The sequence below is a fragment of the Engystomops pustulosus genome, chromosome 4 (assembly GCF_040894005.1).
Source record: "Engystomops pustulosus chromosome 4, aEngPut4.maternal, whole genome shotgun sequence".
NCBI classification, from domain to species: Eukaryota; Metazoa; Chordata; class Amphibia; order Anura; family Leptodactylidae; genus Engystomops; species Engystomops pustulosus.
The window spans coordinates 115,640,747-115,663,781 of NC_092414.1; the positions used below are offsets into that span (position 1 = coordinate 115,640,747).

General features: G+C 39.0%; 1 protein-coding gene across 2 annotated transcripts in view; it reads right to left on the reverse strand.

Annotated features, from left to right (window-relative positions):
* The window catches only part of SLC2A13 (solute carrier family 2 member 13), a 127,377-nt gene that overhangs the window by 10,011 nt on the left and 94,331 nt on the right, over positions 1–23,035 (reverse strand). For both annotated transcript variants that reach the window (XM_072147124.1, XM_072147123.1), the window contains exons 5-9: positions 12,375–12,538; positions 11,359–11,479; positions 11,047–11,172; positions 6,817–6,935; positions 3,867–4,019 (exon numbers count right to left, since the gene is read on the reverse strand). In XM_072147124.1, coding sequence (XP_072003225.1) covers positions 3,867–4,019; positions 6,817–6,935; positions 11,047–11,172; positions 11,359–11,479; positions 12,375–12,538 — 683 coding nt within the window. The remainder of the gene's footprint in view (positions 1–3,866; positions 4,020–6,816; positions 6,936–11,046; positions 11,173–11,358; positions 11,480–12,374; positions 12,539–23,035) is intronic.

Sequence of the window (23,035 nt, forward strand, 5' to 3'; positions counted from 1 at the left end):
AATATACATAATACCATATGTACACAAGTATAAGCCGAGGTACCCAATTTTACTATAAAAAACTGGGAAAATGTATTTAATAAATTAAAAAAAAAAAATTATAACCTGTGGTACAAAAAAAAAATTCTTGATTTTGCCCAATTCTGACGCTAATAACTTTTTCATATTTTAGTATACGTTGCTGTGTAAGGTGGCATTTTTGCATAACAAGATGACATTTTCATTGCTACCATTTTGGGGACTCTATGACCTTTTGATCACTTTTCATTCAAAATTTTATGTGATGCCAAATGGCCAAAAAGTGTCGATTCTGACATTTGGGAAATATTTTTCATATTTTTGAGTTTCACCACCGGGAACATCAAAGATTTTGGATGCGGTGATACCTAACATGTTTATGATTTTCTTTAAATTCTTTTTTAAATTTATTTTTATATCAATTCTAGGGAAAGGGGGTGATTTGAACTTTTAGTTTATTGTAATTATTTATATTTTTAAAAAACTTTTATTTATTTAGTTTTTACTGTATTTTTAGACCCCCCATTTCGGGTACTTGAACCCTAGGGTGTCCGATCACTCCCACCATATACTGCAATACATGTATTGCTGTATTTGGGGATTTTGCAGTGCACGTGTTACCGATGCTGCATAAACAGATGCCTGGGAGTAGAAGGTAAACTCCTGGATGTCTTGGCAACCAATAATTGCACCCCAATGACGTCACAGGGTGTGCTGATCGGAATAAAGATGGCTGACAATTAAATGCCCCTTAACATCCAGAGCATAAGAAGGTAAAAGAAGAGCGGATCCTGCCAGAGGGGGTTTAGGCCTCTTAGTAAATCCGAAATGGCAATCCGCTGCTCTCTGCCAGGTTTGACTAGTTTAGACCAAGTTTAACCTGGTGTAAAAGTTCTAGAGAAGTCTCTGTCATTTTCTGATGAAGGCGTTAGAAGTTAGGAGGGCTGAGGCATTCAAGCCTTAAGTGGCATGTTAAGCAAAGCCACAGGAAAATCAGCAGAAATTATTATTTTTACAAGACTGGTCCACCAGAAAATTGGTGGACAAAGCTTTGGAAATTCCTGCCAATGTTTTTAGAATGTCAACAATATACACTCACCGGCCACTTTATTAGGTACACCTGTCCAACTGCTCATTAACACTTAATTTCTAATCAGCCAATCACATGGCGGCAACTCAGTGCATTTAGGCATGTAGACATGGTCAAAACAATCTCCTGCAGTTCAAACCGAGCATCAGTATGGGGAAGAAAGGTGATTTGAGTGCCTTTGAACGTGGCATGGTTGTTGGTGCCAGAAGGGCTGGTCTGAGTATTTCAGAAACTGCTGATCTACTGGCATTTTCACGCACAACCATCTCTAGGGTTTACAGAGAATGGTCTGAAAAAGAAAAAACATCCAGTGAGCGGCAGTTCTGTGGGCGGAAATGCCTTGTTGATGCCAGAGGTCAGAGGAGAATGGGCAGAATAGGAAAGGAAAGAATAGGAAACTGAGGCTACAATTTGCACAAGGCTCATCGAAATTGGACAGTAGAAGATTGGAAAAACGTTGCCTGGTCTGATGAGTCTCGATTTCTGCTGCGAAATTCGGATGGTAGGGTCAGAATTTGGCGTCAACAACATGAAAGCATGGATCCATCCTGCCTTTTATCAACGGTTCAGGCTGGTGGTGGTGGTGTCATGGTGTGGGGAATATTTCCTTGGCATTTTTGGGCCCCTTGGTACCAATTGAGCATCGTTGCAACGCCACAGCCTACCTGAGTATTGTTGCTGACCATGTCCATCCCTTTATGACCACAATGTACCCAACATCTGATGGCTACTTTCAGCAGGATAATGCGCCATGTCATAAAGCTGGAATCATCTCAGACTGGTTTCTTGAACATGACAATGAGTTCACTGTACTCAAATGGCCTCCACAGTCACCAGATCTCAATCCAATAGAGCATCTTTGGAATGTGGTGAAACGGGAGATTCGCATCATGGATGTGCAGCCGACAAATCTGCGGCAACTGTGTGATGTCATCATGTCAATATGGACCAAAATCTCTGAGGAATGCTTCCAGCACCTTGTTGAATCTATGCCACGAAGAATTGAGGCAGTTCTGAAGGCAAAAGGGGGTCCAACCCGTTACTAGCATGGTGTACCTAATAAAGTGGCCGGTGAGTGTATATCATCAACAATAAACCAAACAACTGAAATGTTGTATAGAAAATACTGCAATAAAGGCTCATTTTCCATTTTCAAAAAAATGTAAGAAAATGATCTATTATTTTGGCTGTTTAGTCGTCTTTATAATCCCAGAAACGTCACTTGTGGCAGGAGATACAGTGATATGCTGCTATAAATGGCTATAGTAATGTGAAACACCACACTGCTGAACACATCATTGTAGATGTACAGTATATACAGTCGTGCATTACCCATACAAATGCCTCTTGCCCATCTGACATTTTACAGGAGCAGCAGCCTTCCACACATTGAGCAGTTTCACAATTTGCTGCTTAGTTTAAGCAGTGCCTGGAAATCTGAGGTAATTTCTGTAGATATTACTATGATCAAACACAGATGTTCATTTTACTCTTCTTATCTATTGAAAAGAAAGATTAACTACATTGCCAACTGATTCTGAAGTTTTTATTAGCCGTATGAGCAGCAGCAAGAAATCGCTGGCTTTAGCTGGAAACATGTCTCATTTTCTGAGAAAACTTATTTGTGCTGTCTTGTTTACTAGTAGGAATGACGCTACCTCGGCCCCACTGTTCCCGGGTCATGTGCAGGTCAAGGAATCGCAGACTCTCTCCTCACTCTCCTGTATTCAGATCAATCCAAGAAATTTTCAATAAATCCCTTGCACGCAGGGTTGGCTCCAGGTTTAAGCAGGCCCCTGGGCGACAGAGCCTTAGTGGGCCCCTATGTAGTGATCTCAAATGGTGACATTAAAAATTCAGAAACTAAACAGACCCCATGTGTTCATTAGATAGTGCCCCCCTCACCCACATGGATTCCTTATGAGGGCCCCCCAGTATCTCTGGGCCCCAGAATTTGCCAGAGTATGCCGGCCCTGCTTGTACGTATCTACATTTCTTTTTAATATTTGACTTCTTTTAAAGAAGTGTGGCCTATGACAAAATGTTATAAGGTAAACTAAATACCCTTGAGGGATTTTATAAGATAAGAGGAGCTAATAAGAAGCAATTTGTCTAAAGAGGTATAACACTACTGCAGATCGAAACCAGATTCTGACAGCAGAATCTTATTCACTGCTATAGCAACAGTGTGACTTGTATCTTTATTCCTATATAGTATAATGAAACAAATGTATTAAACTGACTCATCCACCAACACTATGGTCAATATGAAAAAATGTTACAGATCACTGCCAAAAGAATACAAACTGATCAATAAAAGGCACCGTACCATAACCGTACACAATAGACCTTAATGGGGGACCGTGATCTAGGCATAATTTGTGGGACTAGCTCATGGCCCCAAATACTTTGAGTGACAAGCCTGATAAGCATCCCCTCCCCAAAAAGTAAATATAAAACAATCTCCAGAGGGATATACAATGAAAAAAATAAATACAAAAGGAACTTTGCCAGCACTATTGCCCAACAGAGTAATTTATAAAACTGATTATAACAACAGATGCTGCACTATAATCATTTCTTAATAATAACTTCAGGTAAACTGTAACCCCACCCACATGGTTTTAACTAACTTTTGTCTGATCATAAAGAAATCATACAATTTCCCTAAAGAGAGGAGTCACAATTGATTCAACATGTAAATATCCTGGCTCTATAATAAATCTAGGACACGTGCAGTAATTGTACAGGAGCTTACCATAGTATGTAAGATACTCTGCTGTGTGTAAAAACGTGAGAGAAATCATTACATTGCAGATCCAGTTAACTCCAGAGGAACATGCATTTCCTGTGCTTCTTGCCCACAGTGGGTATATCTCAGAATTGACAGTCCATGGCATCGGTCCCATACCTATAAATAACACAGCATTAAGGTGAAGGAAATTAAAAATCGAACACACAGAGATCAAGCAGTCTATTTAACCTCTTAATTGTTTGCCGGAGAAGACTGCCTCTCTAAATGAGAAATTATTTTAACCCCTTAATGCCACATTTCTGTGTTTTCTTTTTGTTCTTCACACCTCCAAAACCCATAACTTTGTTATTTTGTGTTTACAAAGCTGTATGGGGGCTAATTATCTGTGGGTTGTATATTAATATCCCATGCAATGTATTGGGAATCGGAAGAAAACTCCAAATGCAGTACAATTAACATAAAAAAACAATATCGCTTTGCAAATGACATATTCCCTTCATTCTTTGGGTCAGAATGTTCAAGGATTTAGCAAGTTCATATATAAAGGGGTTATATTTTAAAAGAAATCTACCATCAAAGTCAAGCATGATAAACCAGGGACATTCACTCATAGACCCAGGCAGTGTGACTGCTTTTATGCCCAGCACCTCTGTCTATCAGCTGCATACAAAGGTGCTTGTGCGGCGCTACAGTACAGAAGCAGACAACTACATCTACAGTGTACTGACAAGACAGCAGCTCTTATAAAAGGGGATGATAGCAATTCCGCCATCCGCCCAATTTACTATAGAGTCTACTGCTTACTTCCTGCTTTGTCCATAGAGTAGTTGGCCTCCAAATAATAATTTGTTATGACCTCTTTCCTTCTAAAATCAACCTCCCCCTGCTTCCTCAGCACTGAGTTTACTGCAGGAAGTGCTCACTGCACAAGTGATGGAGCAGGGGTGAGTGTGAGGCAGTGTAACAGTGCTGCCGACTGTAGGGAGATACAATTAATTGATGGTGTGAAGTATTTACATCTGTCAAGAGAGATTTACGATACTATCCAATTCAGGGAAAACAGAGCCTTTGTGTCTGCGATGCCCATGTAATAATTTACCAACCAATGGACTATGGATGGACATTACTTCTTTATTGCTAACTAACCAAACCCAGGTCCTGCCCCACTGAAGGTTTCTGTATAATACTTTGTGAAGCAAATAAAGCATCTCACATCTGCCTAGCCTTGCATGGCATCACTTCTCCACAGAGATTGAGATATTATACCATACTTTGTCATGGTGTGAACCTGAGGTTATGTGAACAGAGGCAGAACTCAACAATGGAACCATGATTGCCAATATGAAGCATGGCAATATCCCCTCCCTACAGAAACTGGGCCAGAGGGCAGTATTCCAAAATAGGAATGACCCCAAACACACCTCCAAGATGACCACTGCCTTGCTCAAGAAACTAAGGTAGAGGTGCTAGACTGGCTAAGCCAGTTTCCAGGACGAAACCCTACTGAGTATCTGTGAGGCATCCTTAAACAGAAAGTGGAGGAGCAGAAGTTCTCTAACATCCACAAGTTCTTTGATGTCGCCATGAAGAGGCTTCCAATGGCAATCTGTGAAGCTCTAATGAACTTCAAGCCCAAGAGACTAAAACAGTGGCAAGCACAAATTGTCCATTTTTCTTAGGGTGTAGCAGTTTAGACATTGATGTCTATGTGTTGAGTTATTTAGAGGGCACACCAAATTTTCACGGTTATACAAGTTATACATTACATTATGAGATAATATACCCGCATAATATTCACCTCAGATACCCAAGGTAGCCCAGGATATATAGCTTTAAAATAATACTAAGCCCAACCTGGGACTGCAGAAGGATGCATTGAGTCACTCAGTGTCTGTCTGGTGACATCTGTGCTAGAGTTGCTTTGAAACCAGAACTTACAATTCCTTTTTAATACTTTGTGTTGTTCCAAGATACCGAATTCCAAAATGATACCATTACAAAAAGAAAACTTTCAAAGGGCCTGTGCTTTTTGTTTTGCATTATAAACTTTAGTTCTTGGAAGTTAGCCTTTAATTTATATTACCGTTTACTAAAAGGTTACATTATATTTTTATTAATGCCATTTGCCAATCATTATAAATATTGGGCTGGAGGGTAGGTCACTGGTTGTGCCACCCTATGTGTAAAAATGGGACGTCAGAAAGGCGCTGGTCACCAGGGGTAAAAGGTTTCCTTTTATTCAGAGATATTTTGGACAACGCGTTTCGCACTCCAACGAGTGCTTCCTCAGGTCTAATACAATACACAAATAAATTAATTTTAATATTTATGTATTGTATTAGACCTGAGGAAGCACTCGTTGGAGTGCGAAACGCGTTGTCTAAAATATCTCTGAATAAAAGGAAACCTTTTACCCCTGATCACCAGCGCCTTTCTGACGTCCCATTTTTACACATAGGGTGGCAGAACCAGTGACCTACCCTTCAGCCCATTTGCTATACGCCCTTGTTACCCAACCTTGGGGCGAGGGTGAGGACCCGGCAGTGGTTACTTATCACATATGCCTGACCCAGCGTTGTGCCTGTCTCTAGCACAACTACCCAATCTCACCCAAGAGCACCTCTTCCTCAAGAGCACCCCGTAACTAACCAAGGATAATCTCGCACTAGGTAGCGCTGTTTCTCTCTGTCCCCATCCCCTTTTTTCCTCTGCATATCCACAGTCATTATAAATATTGTTTTTATTGTATTGCATGAGTTGTCCTGGTTACGAAAATATAAAATGTATAGTTTATTTTGTCAAAACATTTGTATGTATTCTTTGATTTATTAAAAAAAAAGTAGATATTTTATTTCTTTTAATGTTGGCATGAACTAATCATTATATAAAACTAAAAGTAGTATCACTTGTTGATGATAGAATCAAATAACTGTGTGTCCTCAGCTTCACTTACCAGGTGCAAAGAAAACCAAGTACAACACTAATCCAAGGAGAGCTGTCCATGAATATGATGTGGGACAGTAGTTGTAGGCCCAATTAGTGCCGGATTTAGACTTTGTTTCATTTGTACATCTGAAAAGAAGAGAATAAGACCATTAAGCATAATTTCTAGCTTTAATTATCCTTGAGTTGCTTTTATGCCCAGCACCTCTGTCTATCAGCTGCATTCAGAGGTGCTTGTGCGGCGCTACAGTACAGAAGCAGACGACTACATCTACAGTGTACTGACAAGACAGCAGCTCTTATAAATGGGGATGATAGTAGTCCCTGCAGTTCTGCCATCCGCCCAATTTACTATAGAGTCTACTGCTTACTTCCTGCTTTGTCCATAGAGTAGTTGGCCTGCTCGGTGATTGACAGTGTAGCCAGGTCCTGGAATAACACTCTCATTAAAAAAAAAAAAACCTCTACTCCTTAATTCTGGACACTAAGCCTAATAATAGAATGACATGCAATCCTAAAAGGAAATCTAAAATTAGCCACCCAAACTAAGAATACCAGCTTGAATTCATTAATTTCCTCAGTAGCCCAGGCATGTCCTTTATATTCCTCTCCCTGTTTGTTATTGTGGAGAAAATATGCAAATACTCTGAAGTGCACTAACAGAGCCCAGAGGGGCTCCAGGGCATAATCAATGCACTCCAGCCACGCTTTAGACAAGCCTCTCTCTTCCTCCAGATTGCCTGTTCATAGCTATGTCACATTCCTTTGCTTCATCGCAAGTCCCACACTTGCGCATTCCATTGCTGAATTGCATCACCTGCGGTCAACAAGCACATACTTATCGTTTGGGTGGCTAATTTCTAATGGTTTAAAGTTGTTTATTGGTAGCAGTCACTTCAATCTACATCAAACATGATTGGGTTACAATTTAAAATATAAAGCTGAGTGTATGTGTGCTTTTGTATGTATGTATGTATGTCCACTAAAGGAATCTGCACCGTCATAGACGTTTTGAAATTTTCAACCCACACTTTACAAAATCCACTTATTACCCACCACGTACAGGAGTCTTTGTCTGCTGCTGCTGCTGAGGCAGTTAGAAGCTGAGCCGTGATAGGTTGCTGTTCTGCCACAGGCCATTACTATGAGCTCTGAGCTTTGACGGCTATAGGCAATGAGTATAATACAGCTTAGCTGTGATGGAAGATGTCAAGTAATATGTGAGGTAATATGAGGTAATATGATAACCACCATATACAGGAGCCATTGTCTGCTGTGGCAATAAGCAACCAATCACAACTCAACTTACATTCTGCCACAGGTCATTGATATGAGCTCTGAGCTGTTTGTTATTGATTACTAAAGGCAATGAGTATAACACCGCTTATTTGTCTGAGGTTAGATGTGAGGTAATATGAGGTATTATGATAACCACCATATACAGGAGCCACTGTCTGCTGCTCAGTTGGAAGCTGAGCCGTGTTTGGTTGCTGTTCTGCCACAGGTCATAATTATGAGCTCTGAGCTTTGATAGGTTGTTATAGGCAATGAATAAAATACAGCTTACACGTTGCATTTTGTTTGTGTTAATGCAGGCATTTTCAAATGCATCACAACAGCTGAGTAGAGGAGATTTGCCTTATTACATTGTTGTCAACATTGCATTTACAACACGCAAGCCTTATGCGATGTTAACATATATGTTAACTAAGTGTTAACACATATGTGTTAATGTAACTTGAACGTGTGTTAACACTCACATTGTTTTTAACACAATGGGGCACATTTACTTACCCATCAGAGGAGTTCACGAAGTACAGAGTGTCCAAAGGTAATGCACTCTGGCCCGATTCACGTGCGCCAGATATCCTGCATCTGTCACTTCCCCGCTCAGGTCTGCTGGAGTTCACCTTCTTTTCAGTACAATCGTCCGACGGCCCACCCCCAGATTTCTGATGTATGAAATCAAGCGCAGCTGCGATACAATTCCCTAGTTAAATACCTGTCACAGCGGCGCAAATCCCAAAAACTTCAAAAATCCGACAAAAGTGTGTTCCGCGGACCATTAGTAAATAAGCCCCAATGTTGACAGCAATGTAATAAGGCAAATCTCCTCTTCTCAACTGTTGTGATGCGTTTGTATTTTGTTTGTGTTAATGCAAGCATTTTCAATATGTGAATGCAGTCTTAGGTGTGAGGTAAGATGCGAAGTAATATGTGAAGTAATATGATTAATACCATACACTGGAGCCATTGTCTGTTGTGGCAATAAACAACAAATCACAGCTTAGCTTCTATTTTGTCACAGGTCATTTATATGAGCTCTGAGCTTTGATTGGTTACTATAGGCCAGTGGCGGCGAACCTATGGCACGGGTGCCAGAGGTGGCACTCAGAGCCATTTCAGTGGGCACCCAGGCCTTCAAACCAACACAGAGTGCCAGATACTACTCAAGGCTTCCTCCTGCGGTCCAAGACAGCCCAGGACATGCTCACCGCTATTTTAAACCAACATACTTGGCTGCCAGGACTACAGGAGGAGCCAAAAGGTGTGGATAGAAATGGATTGTCATTTGATCTCCTGCTCTGGGTCCCCTGATTCTTCCTCTTCAGGGGACCCTGGAGGGAAGCTACAATCCAAATTTCTCCATCATTTATCTATTGTATTGGTGAATGCAGGACACCAAAACAATTAAAAACTGTGATACAGCTGGGATCAATAAGTTACTGGCTAAATTGTCATCTTGGCACTTTGCAACATACAAGTGGGTTTTGGTTGTAGTTTTGGCACTCTGTCTCCAAAAGATTTGCCATCACTGCTATAGGCAATGAGTATAATACAGCTTATGTGTGAGGTAGAGTGAGTGACAGAGAGAAAGGCAGGAAGAGTTAGTAGAGAAAGCCAGTGAGTGTGAGTGAGCAACCGAGAGATAGCTAGCGAGTGTGAGTGAGAGACAGATGGGGAGTGTGAGTGACAGAGAGACAGACAGACAGGGATAGTGAGTGACAGAGAGAGACAGGGAGAGTGAGTGACAGAGAGAGAGACAGGGAGAGTGAGTGACAGAGAGAGAGACAGGGAGAGTGAGTGACAGAGACAGCCAGTGAGTGTGAGACAAACGGGGAGACTAAGAGAGACAGAGAGAGTGCGTGAGTGACAGACAGGGAGAGGTAGATGCATAAATAGATATATATTATTTTTTTGTTAACCAATTCTATTTTGTTATAGCTAAGTGCATGTGTGTGTGTATGTATCTATGAATGTATCTCCGCTAATGGAATCTGAGAGTGAGTTACAGAAAGACAGACAGGGAGAGTGAGTGACAGAGAGACAGCCAGTGAGTATGACTGAGAGACATTATTGGGATGCGTGGATATATTATTTGCTAATTATTGGGATGCGTGGATATATTATTTGCTTACATTGTGGCGGTGCCTGCTCTCCTTTTGTGTAGTCTATGACTGAGATACAGACAGGAAGAGTAAGTGAGTGAAAGACAGAGAGACAGGCAGGGAGAGTGAGGGAGAGACAGGCAGGGAGAATGAGGGAGAAACATACAGGGAGAGTAACAGAGATGGACAGGAAGTGTAAGTGAGTGACAGAGAGACAGACAGGGAGAGTGAGTGACAGAGAGACGGACAATGAGTATAACTGAGATACAGACAGGAAGAGTAAGTGAGTGAAAGACAGAGACAGGCAGGGAGAGTGAGAGAGAGACAAAGTCAGTAAGTGAGGGAGAGACAGTGAGACAGGGAGAGTGAGTGACAGAGACAGGAAGAGTAAGTGAGTGAAAGACAGAAAGAGAGGCAGGGAGAGTGAGGGAGATACATACAGGAAGAGTAACTGAGAGACAGACAGGAAGAGTAAGTGAGTGAAAGACAGAGAGACAGGCAGGGAGAGTGAGGGAGAGACAGGCAGGGAGAGACATACAGGGAGAGTAACTGAGAGACAGAAAGGAAGAGTAAGTGAGTGAAAGACAGAGACAGGCAGGGAGAGTGAGTGACAGAGAGAAAGCCAGTGAGAATGGGAGACAGAGAGAAAGCCAGTGAGAGTGGGAGACAGAGAGAGTGAGTGACAGAAAGACAGACAGGGAGAGTGAGTGACAGACAGACAGACAGAGTAACAGAGACAGACAGGAAGGGACAGTGAGTGAGTGAGAGACAGGAAGGGACAGTGAGTGAGAGACAGGCAGGGATACATAAGGAATGTAAAATGTTGAGGTGTAACAGAAAGGAAAAATTACCTTCCCCATGCAGACTGTTCTGTTGTTTTCGGATCCACTGGAATGCAAGATGAGTCAATAATATTTGATCCATTCACTTTGTAGCAAAACCCACAGCTGGAATCTAGCATACATCCAGTGCAAAAGCTGCATATAGGAAGAGGTTAATTAAAATATAGCCATTATTTGGGCACTGGGTGATAATATACAATATTAACTATGCATTTTGTTTGTGGTAAAATCTATTGCACCTACCATTGCTCACACGATCAGAATTCCATTCATACTTGGACAATACATTTTATCACACAGTTACATTTTCTTTATACTCACCTATATTTTGAGCAAGTTGAATTCTGACTTGCAGGATCTGTTGGCTTCAGTGTAATAGGAGGGGAGACTTGTGCAGATAACAAAAAGCCCAAAGCAAGTACAATCAAGGCCAATGTTGTACCTATTGGGAAAATGTATAATGTGAAAACGTTTTGCTATTTCAGCTTTTGCAGGATGAAAGGACTTTATAAGTGAGTACAATACTTATATGTCAGCACCACATCTGGGTAGGATACTTATATTGTCAGTATTTTTACAAAATGTTGCCTAAATTCTGAATTTGGCCTTGCTAGCCACAAACTTTAGAGATGCAGAGATTAGGACTACTGGACTAGTTATTTCTGCAAATGTTGTAGGAAGTGTAAGGTGACAAACATATTCTCTCAGTGCTTTACATGGAATGTTCTACTCATATTCCATATCAGCTGCTGCAAACTATAGAAGTTGGGAATGGAGTTAAAGGAGTAACATTCACAACTTATTTATCTGTCACACACATACATTTCTTCAATAGGATTTTTGAAAATGTATGTGTATGAAGATTGTAGTAAATGGTCCCTAAGAAAGCGGAATCCAGTTGGTCGGGCACCTCAATAGCTCATGCGTGATCACCGCTCTCCGGGTGCGTAGGTGGTTGTTTACAAGAACAATCATCTTGTTTCTTATGACTACATTCATAAAATGTCACATTTTGGCTGCGGATGTATGTAGGGCTGAGTCTTTTGCATGCAAGGTGTCCGTTTGCTGCATATCGCAGCAAAAACCCACCGGTAACACCCGTGGTCAGTGCTGGCACTGATCGCAGGTATTAACCCTGTAAATGCCTCCCACAAAGCTGCCGGAGGCATTTAAACCCCCAAGGCTCTCTGGTTTTAACCCATTCATTTCAATGTGTGATTTGCACATTGTATTGAATGAGGAAGAAAATCCCCATATACTGACATACTGGTAGGGTCAATCAAGTCGGCACAATGTTATAATAAATACCAATGGTTCACCCTGCATTAATCACATACCTGTAAGACTTCCAAGTGTCAGTTTCCTTCTGCCAACTTTTTCCACAAGCCATACACCAACAAGTGTAAAACTGAAGTTTGTAAATGCAGTAATAGCAGAAAGCCAAATAGCCAGTCTGTCATCATCCACACCAGACATCTGCAAAATTGTTGCACTGTAATACCTAAAGTGCATAGAAGACAGACATAATTGAAAATTTGAAGAATACACATTGAACATATACATATACCTGGAGCAGTGCCACTATTTTGACATTTATGATGCTTCATTGAAAGTGTAACCATCGCTTCATATTTTTTTTCTCTCAAATCTGTGTATGGCTGCATTCACAAGAACGTATGAGAATGGCAGTATGCTGCCCGTAACGTCGTTTTTTTTTTTAGGGGTTACATACAGCCACATTCATTTCAATGGACAATACATCCAACCATTTATGTTGCCGTTCTTAATACCATACCGTATATGAGGCGTTTAAAAATATAGCGTGTCCTATTTTCTCCCGTACTGCTGTTCTGTATTCCCTAAGAAGTCTATGGGGATGTATTAATACAGGTTAAATATGCGCTGCATACGGATGACAAACATCACATATATACAATCTTATACGGGACTGGAGAAATCACACGTTCATGTGAATGCAGCCTAAGGGATGTGTTTTAGATTATTTTTGCGACATATTTTATTAGAGGGTTTTATTGAAAAAAAAAAAAAAAAAAGGAACTTGAAAGCTTCCCCTTCTATTCTCTAAATGTCTGTAACTAGGTAAAAGGTGTATTCTTCCTGTACTATACAGGAGTAATACAGCTCACTGTTAAAGACTGTAATGTCTACCCTCTCCTTCCTGCCACATACATAGCTGAAAAAGAATAAAGGCACACTGTATCTGTATAGAACAATCTTTATTGTAGGTGCAAGAGCAGAATGTCAGTGGAACACAATCAGTAATGGCTAGTGATTTGTCTTTCATTTAAAATAATCCTTGACAATGTGAAAGGTTTGCAGGAGATGTAATAATGATATTTTTTTAATTTGATCTTAGATATACAGGCAGTCCCCGGGTTACATACAAAATAGGTTCTTTAGGTTTGTTCAAAGTCGAATGTAAGTTGGAACAGGAATATTTAAAAAAATATTTTTGCCCCAGTGACAATTGGATCTTCACTGTCATGGTAACAAGAATTATCAATAAAAGTTCATTACAGACTCCTCACAGCTGATCATTGCAGCCTGGTACAAAAGTAATGCATCCAGAGAGCTTCACCAGAGGTCACAGTGGCCAGTGAGGTCCATCTGTAACTATGGGTCGTCTAAGTCGGGTGTCCTTAAGTCGGGGGCCACCTGTATATTATATTTTTCCATTTTAATCTGTTTTCCTTTTTTTCTGTCAAATGGAATCGATCCAGCAAACAAAAGGGACCATAAAACTTCCATTTTTATTCTTCCACATTGATATGACAAACTCACATATCAACAGCAAACCCGATCGAACGTCTGAAAGTGGCAACATAAAACACAGGAATAATAGTCCACATGTGATGAGGGAGTACAGGAAAGGTTCATCAGCATTAGGAAGGAGGCCATGGATAACATACATAAGAACATTCCCACAGTCACAGTACCTGGATCTGTGAGTAAGTACCGCTGGTTTACTATGCTAAATTTTGATGGTAGATTTCCTTTAAATAGTTACTTATATCTAAAATATTGGGGATTATGGGGATATCAGAATATGGCAAAAAATAGAAACGCAAAAATGAAAATGGGATGAATTGTACAGCTACTGTATCTGCTTCCAGGTCTGTGTTGTAAGCAGCTGACTAGTGTGAGGCCTGGATGTCAGACGCCTACCAATCTCCAACTAATCACCTATCCTATCCAGTGGTGTCGGTATAGAGCTTGTGACCCCAACCTTACTTTCATGTTCAAAGAGCAGCTCTCTGATGTCTAGGGCTTTCAGTCACATTAAACCCGGAAGCAATGCTGTCCTGTGCATGAAATGGCTAAGCATATATACCTCCCAACTTTTGGACAAGAGAAAGAGGGACAAAAGCCCCTCCCCCTTTTTCTAAACCACGCCCATTGTCCCACCCACAAGCATAGTATAATATCAACCTTGATGGTCCCCACATAGTACAGTGCCACTAACTTTGGCCACCCCTATGGACCGGTATAATATCCCATAAAGCAAATCTGCAACATATAAAACCCATCTTTAATTTTATCCTCCCTTTACATGATTGCGACGTAATGCGTGGGGTGCCTCCGGCCACTGGTCTAGGACTACTCGGTCCCTCTCATTACTCTATTATACAGGTTTCCATGGTAGTTGCTCGACTCTGCCCTGTTGTTACATTTACTTTTTAGCCTGTCCTCCCTATTTGAGGACTTTTGTAAGAATGTACAGGTATCTTTATAGGGTTGTTTGACTTGCATACTTAACCAGGTATTTATCTTATGTATGGGGGATCAGTATCCGCTGCACCGTTTGACCTGTGGCCGTTTGTGGATCCTTGCAACCGGCTCGGATCCACTTGTTCATGTGTATTTGGACACTTTAATTGTTTTTAATGCTTTGAGGTATGACATCTCATTGGTGTGCTTAGTATTAATTGTTCAATAAATTTGATATTTGTTTCAGCCTATACACAACGACTTTTTTTTTGCTTGTATTGTATTGTCGGCTTAGCTGTAATTTGTATAATGTACTTTGTGTCATCACTTCCAGTCAGAAGAGACCATAAGCCCTGGAGACTAGAGAGCTGCTGCCATTCGAATAATGGCGGGGGAGCTGAGGCACATAGTTTTTTTTAATTGCTGTTAATAAATGTATTTTTTTACATTTTACAACTACTAAAAACAGAAGACATTTTTAATATGTGTATTTTGTTCTGAAAAAACCCTCATGTAGTCATATGCAATTGTATAACAAGGAAAGGGACTCCTGTGCAATGTGTATGCCAACAGTCTATGAAAAAAAATATAACAGCAGATGGCAGCTTCCAGGCTGTTTGCTAAGCAGACAGATAACTCTTTACAGCTCATATTTAGGGTTCTCAGCAACATCAGTCACTGTGGTTGATCAGTGAAACAAATATTAGCACTAAATTACTGTGCACGGTCCTCTGTGTACATTACAAAGGAAGCAGTTTCATATTTGCAGCCACATAAAAAAAAATCTTGTTGAATTATTGTGAATTCAAATCAAGGAAAGGAATTTATCAAGTAAAAATCACCAAATCTTACCCCCATCTACTTAGAAAGTGTTTGGCAAGAAAGAAAAAAAATTGCACATTTATGGACAGAAAGCATTTTGTAATGTTAAAAATAAATTGTCTTAATCACTACAACATATGCTCAGCTCTAGTGCTTGTATAATACAGGTGGTCCCCTACGTAAGAACACCTGAATTACAGATGACCCCTAGTTACAAACGGACCACTGGATTTTGGTAATTTACTGTACTTTAGCCCTTAGCTACAATAAACAGATATAACAGTTATCACAGGTGTCTGTAATTAAGATTTATTGTTAATCCTGGTTCTTATGACAATCCAACATTTTTAAAATCCAATAGTGATAGAGACCCAAAAAATGTTGCCTGGAGCTACAATTATAAAGTATACAGTTCTGACTTACATAAAAAATCAACTTTACATGTACATCTTGTACATAACCAGAGGAGCGCCTGTATATAAAATTTTTAGTGTGGAAATTGATATGCTGTAAAAAAATTTTATAGTGAATCTGGATTAAAATATGAATTTTTCCTAGATAATCTGCACCATTTTTTCCTAGTGGAAAATGTGAACTTTTTGATATCTTCAGTTAGAGGCGTTGTTCACCTTAGGTCATGTTCACACTAGCACCAAGGTTTTCATTATATTTCTCTTATAATCAAGTATACATTGCTCAAGGGGTTTGCCCATGAAAGTTAGTTCTCAAATTTTAACCCCCTACTGATATTTACACAATAAAGATCACCTTTGACCCCTTACTTTACAATTCTACTTAGTTTTATTGCTGTGTAAGCTCCTATAGCTCAGTGATGGTTAGTGTAAAATTCCAGAGTGTGAGCGGGCATTCTCTAAGCAGACACTTCATGATTCCTCTGTGCTATGAGATGCTGTGTACTGACAATGTGCTTAGATTATAAGTGTACAGGTTATCTACACTTTTATTTAGCTTCTGAACATTCTACTTGTATCTGATACAGAAAAAGAGAGATGATGAGATGGATATAAAATAAAATGACACTCTCAGCTCTGCTAACTCACCTATAACACACACTGTCAGCCCTGAAGTATACCTCCCTCCTAATCTGTCTGTAGGTTGTAGAGTAAGACTGCATTCAGAGGAACATGTGAGAAAATGGCCGTATGCAACCCATTAATGCTAGCTGTTTAAAAATATAGAGCATGTCTTATTTTCTCCCATATTTCAGTTCCATATGCCCTTAGACGTCTATGGGGATGAATAAATATGGGTTAAATACGTGCTACATATGGAAGAAAACATCACATATATACAGTCTCATAAGGCACGGAAACACGGTATTGGAGAAATCACACGTTCGCGTGAATGCAGCCTAAGTCTTCGCACACTGTTTGCTAGCAGGAAGCGCTTATGTCTGAGCTGGTCTTGTAATTCAGGTGGGAGGGGCAGGAGGCAGGGAGCAATGCATAGTGCAGACAAGAGAAGCTATTCATGAGAAGAATTTGACCATAGTCAAAAGATTCACAGTCGATTCTAGGGGCAACCAAAATTGTAAACACCAGGACTGATAGAAACAGGTTGGAATTAAATCTCTGAAATGCTGTATTTTTGTTAATAACAGTGATTTGGAGAATGTGCTATTTTATTATCCAGAGTATATTTAAAAATCTTGTCTCTGTGGGAATACTCTTTAACACCATACGAGGGTATGAAATTAATCTTGGGCAAAGAGTGACTCTTCTATGATTATTTGCATTGGACTTCAGATGTAGTTTTTATAGGCAAAGGAGCAAGTTTTAAGATAAAAGACGGAATTCCAGAAAGGATACTACATGCCCTTACTGAGGGTGCTTGTCGTTAAGTGGGGTAAAAGGTGGAGTCCCTTTAAAAATAATTCTGTATAAGTAAAGGAGAGGTGATTGCAGGAATATTGAGACAAATGCAATTGCCCATAAAAGTCTACAAAACATCTATATAAAGAAACAGCAACCTTCATTATAGTAAAGGTACATGGCGGGCTCTTTTCACATCAACTGTCTTCTCTCACCTGCAGAACTGGCAGCTCCAGAACGTGGAGGCGTTTCAAAGAAACAACTTTATCTGTTGCTGTCAAAGTTAAAAGCCTTCACATTTACATGTAAATGGGCAAAGTGAAAAGGCCAAAAATAATAGAACTAAAAGATAACTAGTGACACTTTTATAGAGGATATAGTAACACAACAAGGAGAGGGTTTAATTTTTGGCCACTAATGATGTTTTATGCACTACTGTTTAGACACAAAGTTCAGTAACAAAACATTTAGTACTTATGAGCCATGTGTGTATAGACAAAGCTGAGCTGGACTCATTATAAAAAAAAAAATCACTTTTATTCCTTTTCTTTGGAAAAGATAATGGTAACACCTAACACAACAATTTAAGATTTATGAAAAATATGTAAATGGGGAACCGCGTGGGTCCAATAACATAAATTAAGGTTGCTAACTTCTCCCCGCAACATTGGGTACAGAGATTATCTAGGTCCTTTCTGAGTTCCTCTAAGGTACCGTCACATATAGGAAGAGCTAACTATCTGAGGTGGGTCACTGCTCTGGCCACTGGTTGGCTAAACAGTAATCTAAAGGCTCCTTTAACTACTTTTTGGAGAACTTTGGGCATTACAGGAAAAGGTTAATATATATAAGCATCTATTCCATCTCTTACATAGTTGAAAGTATATATCTTTGTTCATGGAACATTTGTTTGGGTCTCTTTGACAACAACTCAGATAATCTTCTGTTAGATTTTTGTGTGATATTAAGTAGTTTCTTTGATCTAGTATCTCCCTATTTTAGATATTGGATATGAGATGTTATCACAGAAAGCCATTAAGTAATTTCCCTCAAATGTGTTGGAGATACTTTCAGAATTTCCCAGATTGCCATTTGCTCCTGGAAATTGAGGATTCTGTTCCTGAAACACCTTGAAGGGAAACTTCACTTAAACTAAAACATTCTAGCTGGACATATATAAAAAAAAGTCTATTATACAGCATTACAAATATCCCTATGTTGTTATTCCCCATTCCTGAACAGATCCACAGTCTGTTTGTAAAATTTACTCACCATCTAAGTAAATGACCTCATGCGAGTCCAATCATCATCTTTCCCTTTCAGTGTGTCCAGCATATTCATGTCCTTCTCAGCCATGCCTGCAGCTCATTCCCCTTGCTGAAGAGAATTCCTGAGGGGAAGGGTGTGAGCCGATTTCTCTGCAGCCAGTCAATTACTGTTTTTCTCAACCCCCTCATTCACCCCTCCTTCAGGAACTCTTTTTAGCAGGTCAGACAGCCAATGTCTCTCTCATTACTGAATGACCTACCAGCACCGAGTTCACTCGGCTGAAGAGAAACAAGCCCTTTGGTCATCAGGAAGCAGGAGGTGTGATTGAGCCAGAAGAACAATAATATGCATATATGATGAGTCAACTTTTCAAACGGAAAAAAGGGTTTTCAAAGATCTGTTTAGTTAGTGTGGGTTAGTTTGCTTGTCTGACATGTTTGCTTCATGCAAAAACAAATATCTCCTTACTCCCAATAGAACTTTCTGGTGAAGTGCCTATTTAATACTTTTTCAGACTGACAAAATCTAGCTTTGGAGAGGTTGTGTATGTTTCTGACTCCACCCAACACATAAATTGCAGGGCGGTTATTGGACCCTATAACTTCAGGTTTTCTTGATTATGCTAGATTTATGTAAGAGAAGACTGTCCTTACATATGAATATATCTTTTTTTCTGTTGGTAAGAAAGATATTTGGAGAAACCCATCGAGAATAACGCCTAGCCATTTCCTCAATTTTTCTGGTAGTAGATCTGATTTTTGGAGGTTGACCATCCAAACTGTATCTGACAGTTTTTTAATCGTAAAGTCTATAGTTTGTTTTAAGGTGAACAATTATATTGTCGCTATCACTATACTATTATTTGAGATGGATTTATATCCTTGTACCACATAATTTTTTTGTTTGTGCTGCTATTTTTCCTCATACACATATAATAAATTATAATGTATATTTAACAAAATAATATATTTTTTTTTATATACCTTGGTGTGCACCACCAATTTCTTTCTTTCTTGCTTTCATTTATTTCATGCTCTCTATACTCCAGTTTTCTAGCGCTTGCAGCATCCTTCAGTTAATGAAATATGGACGAAACCAATATAAACTGTGATTAACACATAATTATACAATATTATGGGTCGCACCAATAACAACTTCATCCTTTACATAAATAGCACTTTAAAGCCTAGTAAACCTTCCAGATTTTTTATCTCATGCTAACTTTGAGTCATCCACCATTTCAACATGTGGGGTAAAGGAGTAAGTGGCTTTGACAATTTAGTACATTACCTACACACTCCTCGATCAGTGTGGTACCGGTGTTTGTGCATCCATAAATGGATGGTGCACTGAGTCTTTTTGATTTACTTTTTACAAAAACCTAATGGCTTTGCTCACTATGATGGTCTTACAGAATCTACAAGTACTACAGTGTCAAGATTTTTACATACGTCACATACATCAGAATACCCCCCCATGTTTTTTCATCCAGTGTTTCTTGCTGGATACAACATATAATGTGCAGATGTAGGAAAAAAAAAAACCCACCGGTCTGCATTAGTTTATGGACAGGTGAACACAGTCAGGCATGTATTACTTCATGCATCCCTAGCGCAGTGTGGAAGAGTTGTGGTCATATCCAGCCCTCTTTCAAAGACATAAAAATATAAGACCATCTGCAAATACTCCTGCCTCAAAAAATTTAATTCTAGAATGGTATATTCCAAAAATCTTCCTCTCCATTCTGCTACTAACAACCGTAAGGATTTCTAGCTAGCAGATGTGACTCACAGATCTGCGTGGATGAGCACACAAAAAAAAAAAATAATTAAAGTCTTTTGGGAAATGAAGAAAAGGGGCCTCAAGACAGATTTTGTTATATGAAGTGATATGACTGGATAAAATGCATTAATCTTTAATAACACTTAATTAAATGATTGATTTCAAGTCAGGAATATGTCAGCGAATCTTCTAAATGCTCATGAATTATTACTCCATAGTGTGCCATTGTAACAGTGAGTTTTGTGTCCAACTTGTAAGGGTCTGCTAAGGTAACTTTTGTCATATCTATTTAGAGAGATTAACATTGAATTTGAGAGTAACATATGAAAATATGCAGAGGAGTTATAAGATCAGGGAAAGCATAGTTTCCAAGAGATGTATTTTATTTATGCTCAACACATTGCCTTAAATGGGTATTCCAAGTAACTGGTACTGGGGCAAGTAATAGAAAATAAGTGGTATTTGACCTGCTTTACAGCACCTCTGGAAAGGCTGGAAGCCTCTGCGGTTACATGACTTGTTCTAGCAGCCACTACAGGAAGAACAGGGCGGTGGCTGCAGGTATGTCCCTGTTCTTGCACATGTTATCACTTAGGGCACTGACTGGCCACAGTGGTTACATGGCAGCCAACAATGACTTGTAGAAACTGAGAATAAATCAGAAAATGTGTTACATGGACTGAGCAGAACAAAATAAATCTATAGAATGTCAAAGCATGATATTTGCATTATCCGACATCAAGACACTGCCAGCTTTAGCTTCAACATTGGTAGTATTAGTATAAGCACATAAAAAATACATATAAAAATTGGTATATAAATGTGTATCCTGAAGCAAAACCAATAGAAATCTGATTGTGCTACTATACATGCATGTTATGCAAAAAAACAAAAAGTCTTGTAGTTTCAAGAATGAAGTCTTTCACTGGGGATTTATGAAATTCAGATAGAACTGTTATACTCCTGAGCTCCGTCATAATTCTAGGCAAAAAGTTACATCCACATCTAGGGTATGTTTACACTAAGAATAAATTGTCTTACACATTTTTTGCTGTATTGTCCCTAATAACCACTGATGAACATAAAAAAATTAGGGCAAATGAGACTTTATTTGGGAAAAAAATATATTTTATTTGTAATTCTAATCAACACCTTTAACTTTTCCTCTTGATATATTCTGTGATAGTTGTAATTTGCAAACTGTGGTCATTTGTTGGAATCTCTGCTGGTACCTCAGGGGCTCTGCAAAAGCATCATTGTCCATGAAAAAAATTCTGTCTGCTAAAAAATGATCATTGCCTTCAGAGCCCTGCCATGGGCCCATACAGCAGTTTATGACAATGGAGCAATGCCATATTTGAGAGAAATTTCCTAACCAACTAGGTCTGCATTTCCTCTTTTTCCTCTTGCGAAAATTAAAACTTTGGGATTAAAATATCTTTAAAAAGAAAAAGAATTCATTTTTAAATTTTAATAGTCTAATTTTATAAAGACCTTAATGCAAAAAGATCATTATACCCCTATATAAATTCAAAATGGGGTCACATGCTCGGGGTTTCCAAGGTCCTGGTATTTCAGGGACTATGCAAATGGTGCATGGCGCTTGAAAACAATTACAGTCAAATCTGTCTCTAAATCTGTGCTCATTTCCTTTCAAGCCCTGCAGTGTGCCCTTACATTAGTATGCAACCACATATGGGGCATTACTGTAAGCAATAGAAATGGTTATTTTTTCTTTTAACCCCTTGTGAAAATGAGAAATTTGAGATTAAAATTTTTAGAAGGAAAAAATTCTATTTTAGATTTTTATAGCCTGACTCTATGAAAGATTTTAAAGTGCAAAAGCTCATTATACCCCTTCATAAATTCCTTGGTGACTGTAGAGCTCAAAATTGGGTCACTTGTTTGTGAGTAGAACCACAAATGCACTACTGACATTTCAAGAAAAATTGGGTAACAAACATTGGGGTACATGTCCTTATTTAACCCTTTGTGAGTGTGTAAATATTGGGGATAAATGAAAAGGTTATTAAAAATACTAAAATTTCCAAATTTTACCACAATTGTGTTTTAACTCCTGTGAAATTCCAATAAGATTAACAAACCTTCTATATTTTTTTTAATAATGTAAGGGGTGCACTTTTAAAAAAAAAACAACTGGTGTTTTATTGAGAAATTTTTGGAAAATTTCAGTCTGATTTACAACCCATCTAAATAATAGTTGGAAAAGGTAAGAGAACAGCAGACATATGATAAATGTTAATAATTTTGTAACTAAATGAGTTGGGTTGTACGAGAGTCTATGTAAAAAGCAAAAAATGTTACATTTTAAAAATAGCAATTAAAAAATGTTCTTGTTTACCATATTTGCTTTGTTTTAAGGTTTAAATGTAAAATTTATCACCCAAAGTTTTTAATAACAAAGTTCAATGTCTCATGAAAAAACCATATCAAAATCACCTTGGTAGATTAAGGTGTTCAAAAGTTATTAATAGTGACGCATGTCAAATTTGTAAAATAGAGGTTTGAAGACAAGCGTCGGTGATAAGTGGTTAAACTTCATC